The 5,093-nt window shown below is 49.2% G+C and overlaps 1 protein-coding gene across 1 annotated transcript; it reads right to left on the bottom strand.

Moving 5' to 3' along the window:
- Nucleotides 1–3,913: 3,913 nt before the first annotated feature.
- Nucleotides 3,914–4,849, bottom strand: LOC137522117 (putative olfactory receptor 5AK3). The gene has a single exon (XM_068242145.1). It carries the CDS (start codon nucleotides 4,847–4,849, stop codon nucleotides 3,914–3,916), a length of 936 nt encoding a protein of 311 aa, XP_068098246.1.
- Nucleotides 4,850–5,093: the final 244 nt, after the last annotated feature.

Here is a 5,093-nt window from a genome sequence, read left to right as displayed (position 1 = left end):
AATATACGGAAGGCCTCAGAGTCCACCAGCTGGTATGGTAACAGCTGCCGAGCTAACAGTTCCGCCACGCCAGCTGTCAGACGCCGGGCAAGGGGGTGACTGGCCGAAATTGGCTTCTTCCGCTCAAACATTTCCTTCACGGACACCTGACTGCTGCTGTGGGCAGAGGAGCAGGAACCACTCAAGGGCAGAGGCGGAGTGGAGGAGGGTGCCTGTGAAGGTGCAAGGGAGAAAGCGGCAGAAGCAGATGATGCACCTGAAGGATGAAGAGGAGAAGGAGGGTGACTTTTCTTTTGTGTGCTGCTGCTGCTTTTGCTCAGGTGGCCATCCCATTGCTGTTTGTGCCTTTTCTCCAGGTGCCTTCGTAAGGCACTTGTCCCTACGTGAGTGTTGGCCTTTCCACGGCTCAATTTTTGTTGGCAGAGCGAACAGATGGCTTTGGTCCGATCTGAGGCACACACATTTAAAAATTTCCACACCGCTGAGCCACCCTGGGATGTGGGCACTATGGGGACCTCAGCAGCTGATGCTGAAGGGCAAGTTGGCTGGCTGTACATAGGTGGTGATACATGGTGCCGGACTCTGCCACCAGCTGTTTCTGACGAAGAGCTGCCCCAGCTTCTTTCAGCAACTTCTCTCCTCCTACTACTCTCTGACTCCCCCTCTGAACTGTCCCCCTCTTCACCTCCTCTATTGGGAACATACAGAGGATCCCTATCATCGTCAGCATCGTAATCATCCTGCCCAGCTTTGCTTGCCTCAGAAAAATCCAAACATGCACCATCAGTAGGTCCTTCATCCTCCTTACACGTTACATCCATAGTGTTGCCGCGTAACGCAGACATATGAGCTGGTGAAAAATCATCTGGCTGTAACAACAATGGCTGTGCATCAGTGATTTCACCACTAAATAATTCTTGCGAAGTGTCAAATGCAGCGGAAGTGGTGCTAGTAGTAGCGCTGGTGGCTGAGCAAGATGAGGTGTTCTGTGTCGCTAAATACTCAACCACGTCTTGACAATCTTGGGAGGTGATGGGACGTGCCTTCTTCCGAGCACTGTACTGTGGGCCAGGTCCACACGAAATTACATTTACACGACCTCGCGCAGACCTGCCGGGTGGCCTTCCTCTGGCTCTGGCACTACCTCTTCCTCTACCTGTTTTGTCCATATCGGGTATGCACGGAGTGGTATATCACACTGCGTGCACTCACGTAGGTAGGTGGGTTCACTTAACTGCACAGGTATGCGCACTGATGCGGTGGGTTCACTGAACACAACAGGTATGCAGTGGCGGGTTCACTGAACACAACAGGTATGCAGTGGCGGGTTCACTGAACACAACAGGTATGCAGTGGCGGGTTCACTGAACACAACAGGTATGCAGTGGCGGGTTCACTGAACACAACAGGTATGCAGTGGCGGGTTCACTGAACAGGTATGCAGTGGCGGGTTCACTGAACAGTACAGGTATACAGTGGCGGGTTCACTGAACACAACAGGTATGCAGTGGCGGGTTCACTGAACACAACAGGTATGCAGTGGCGGGTTCACTGAACAGGTATGCAGTGGCGGGTTCACTGAACAGTACAGGTATACAGTGGCGGGTTCACTGAACACAACAGGTATGCAGTGGCGGGTTCACTGAACAGTTATACAGTGGCGGGTTCACTGAACAGAACAGGTATACAGTGGCGGGTTCACAGAACAGGTATGCAGTGGCAGGTTCACTGAACACAACAGGTATGCAGTGGTGGGTTCACTGAACAGGTATACAGTGGCGGGTTTACTGAACAGAACAGGTATACAGTGGCGGGTTCACAGAACAGGTATGCAGTGGCAGGTTCACTGAACACAACAGGTATGCAGTGGTGGGTTCACTGAACAGGTATACAGTGGTGGGTCCACTGAACAGAACAGGTATGCAGTGGCGTGTTCACTGAACACAACAGGTATGCAGTGGTGGGTTCACTGAACAGGTATGCAGTGGTGGGTTCACTGAACACAACAGGTATGCAGTGGCGGGTTCACTGAACAGGTATGCAGTGGCGGGTTCACTGAACAGTACAGGTATACAGTGGCGGGTTCACTGAACACAACAGGTATGCAGTGGCGGGTTCACTGAACAGGTATACAGTGGCGGGTTCACTGAACAGAACAGGTATACAGTGGCGGGTTCACAGAACAGGTATGCAGTGGCAGGTTCACTTAACACAACAGGTATGCAGTGGCGGGTTCACTGAACAGGTATACAGTGGCGGGTCCACTGAACAGAGCAGGTATGCAGTGGCGGGTTCACTGAACACAACAGGTATGCAGTGGTGGGTTCACTGAACAGGTATGCAGTGGTGGGTTCACTGAACACAACAGGTATGCAGTGGCGGGTTCACTGAACAGTACAGGTATACAGTGGCAGGTTCACTGAACAGAACAGGTATGCAGTGGCGGGTTCACTGAACAGTACAGGTATACAGTGGCAGGTTCACTGAACACAACAGGTATGCAGTGGCGGGTTCACTGAACACAACAGGTATGCAGTGGCGGGTTCACTGAACACAACAGGTATGCAGTGGCGGGTTCACTGAACAGGTATGCAGTGGCGGGTTCACTGAACAGTACAGGTATACAGTGGCGGGTTCACTGAACACAACAGATATGCAGTGGCGGGTTCACTGAACAGGTATACAGTGGCGGGTTCACTGAACAGAACAGGTATACAGTGGCGGGTTCACAGAACAGGTATGCAGTGGCAGGTTCACTGAACACAACAGGTATGCAGTGGCGGGTTCACTAAACAGGTATACAGTGGCGGGTCCACTGAACAGAACAGGTATGCAGTGGCGGGTTCCCTGAACACAACAGGTATGCAGTGGTGGGTTCACTGAACAGGTATGCAGTGGTGGGTTCACAGAACAGGTATGCAGTGGTGGGTTCACAGAACAGGTATGCAGTGGTGGGTTCACAGCACAGGTATGCAGTGGTGGGTTCACAGAACAGGTATGCAGTGGTGGGTTCACAGCACAGGTATGCAGTGGCAGGTTCACTGAACAGGTATGCAGTGATGGGTTCACAGCACAGGTATGCAGTGGCAGGTTCACTGAACAGGTATGCAGTGATGGGTTCACAGCACAGGTATGCAGTGGTGGGTTCACAGAACAGGTATGCAGTGGTGGGTTCACAGCACAGGTATGCAGTGGCAGGTTCACTGAACAGGTATGCAGTGATGGGTTCACAGAACAGGTATGCAGTGGCAGGTTCACTGAACAGGTATGCAGTGGTGGGTTCACAGTACAGGTATGCAGTGGTGGGTTCACAGAACAGGTATGCAGCCAGCCAGGAACAAGTTAAGCCTAACTAATCTTTCCCTGAGAGACAGTCTGCAGCAGCTCGCCCTACTCTCACTAACGCAGGCAGCACACGAGTGACCGTAATGGCCGCCGCTGCCTGCCTTATATAAGGGGGGGTGGGGCTCCAGGGGCTAGTGTAGCCTAATTGGCTACACTGGGCCTGCTGACTGTGATGTAGAGGGTCAAAGTTGACCCTCAAGGTGCATTATGGGGCGAACCGAACTTCCGCAAAGGTTCGCCAGCGGGACGCGAACGCGAACCACCGAAGTTCGCGTGGAACCGTTCGCCGGCGAACCGTTCGGCCCATCTCTAGGCTTCAATTGCTCCAGCCAGGCTGAGTGTGGCCCCGTGGCACTCCCGTTGCTGGGAGTGTTTTGTGCCTACACAGGTAGCACTGCTCAGGTGCAGAACGCTCATTACAGCGGGAGTGCAATGGGACTGTGCACGTAACCGGGATGCACATGCGCAGTGCAGCTTTTCTTACTCCAAAAAATAAAGATACATGTATTTTAAACATGGCACTATACTAATTATTCTTACTATTATTATTTTCAAAAAACAGCTTCCTTCACAACTTGTAACTCAAGCGGAGCATCTTTGCAAAGACAGCTTTTACTTCCTTGTTCCGTAACGAGTATATTAAAGGATTTAATGATGGGATGATGACTGTGTATATTAGAGAGAGAATGTTGAGTACAACAACAGAGTTTCCGGAGGATGGGATTAGATATATGGTGATGAGAGACAGATAGAATATACAGACCACTGTGAGGTGGGAACTGCAAGTTGAGAAGGCTTTCTTTCTTCCAGTTTTAGTTGGAATCTTTCCAATCACAGCAGAAATATAGATGTAGCTGATGATAATTAAGACAAATGGTAAGAGGGTCATTGGTGCTGTCAGGAGAAGGTCCAGGATCTGTAAAAGATGAGTATCAGAACACGAAAGATGAAGGATGGGTGTAAAGTCACAGAAGAAATGGTCAATGGTATTTGGGCCACAAAAGTGCAGATTAGACATGAGCACTGCAATGGTTAGGGTAATAGCAAAACTTAAAACCCATGACCAAGTGACCAGGTGATACTTCAACTTTGCGCCCATTGTTGTCACATAAAACAGTGGATTACAGATAGCTAGGTATCGGTCGTAAGACATGATGGTAAGAATAAGACACTCTGTGCCAGTAGAGGCTCCAAAGAGTTGGAATTGGATAAAGCAGTCCACGAATGGTATAATATGCCCTTCCTGCAGGATGACTAGAAGTAGATTAGGCACTATATCTGAGGTGAGCAACATGTCTGAAAAAGATAAATGGCACAGAAAGAAATACATCGGTGCCTGCAGGAGGTGGCTGGTGGACACAAGGGAAATAAGTGTCATGTTACCAACCAAGGCCAATATGTAGACCAACAAACAGAAGAAGAAGAGGATCATTCTAAAGCCATGGAGACTTCCAAAACCAAGAAGATAGAATTCTGTAACAACAGTATGATTCTTCTTATTCATATCCTTCATAGATAAATAAAGAAACATTGTAGATCTGTTTTGCATCAGTTACAGAGAAGGCTTTGCCAATAACAATCCTGATATGTTCTTCAATATACAGTTTTGAATCTCTGTTCATCTAAATTCTTCCCTTAGATCTATTAGAGATTTAACAACATTATTTCCCTAAACTGCAGTGTAGTAAAACAACCACAAGATGTTACTGTGTATAGAATGTGATGATGATCTTTATGGGATTGTTGTT

This window comes from Hyperolius riggenbachi, chromosome 6, assembly GCF_040937935.1.
Source record: "Hyperolius riggenbachi isolate aHypRig1 chromosome 6, aHypRig1.pri, whole genome shotgun sequence".
NCBI lineage: Eukaryota > Metazoa > Chordata > Amphibia > Anura > Hyperoliidae > Hyperolius > Hyperolius riggenbachi.
The sequence above is the reverse complement of the archived record's forward strand: the minus strand, read 5'-3'. Positions and strand labels throughout refer to the sequence as shown.

Coding starts and splice junctions, on each gene's coding strand:
- LOC137522117 (XM_068242145.1), bottom strand. CDS start 4,849: ATGAATAAGAAGAATCATACTGTTGTTACAGAATTCTATCTTCTTGGT.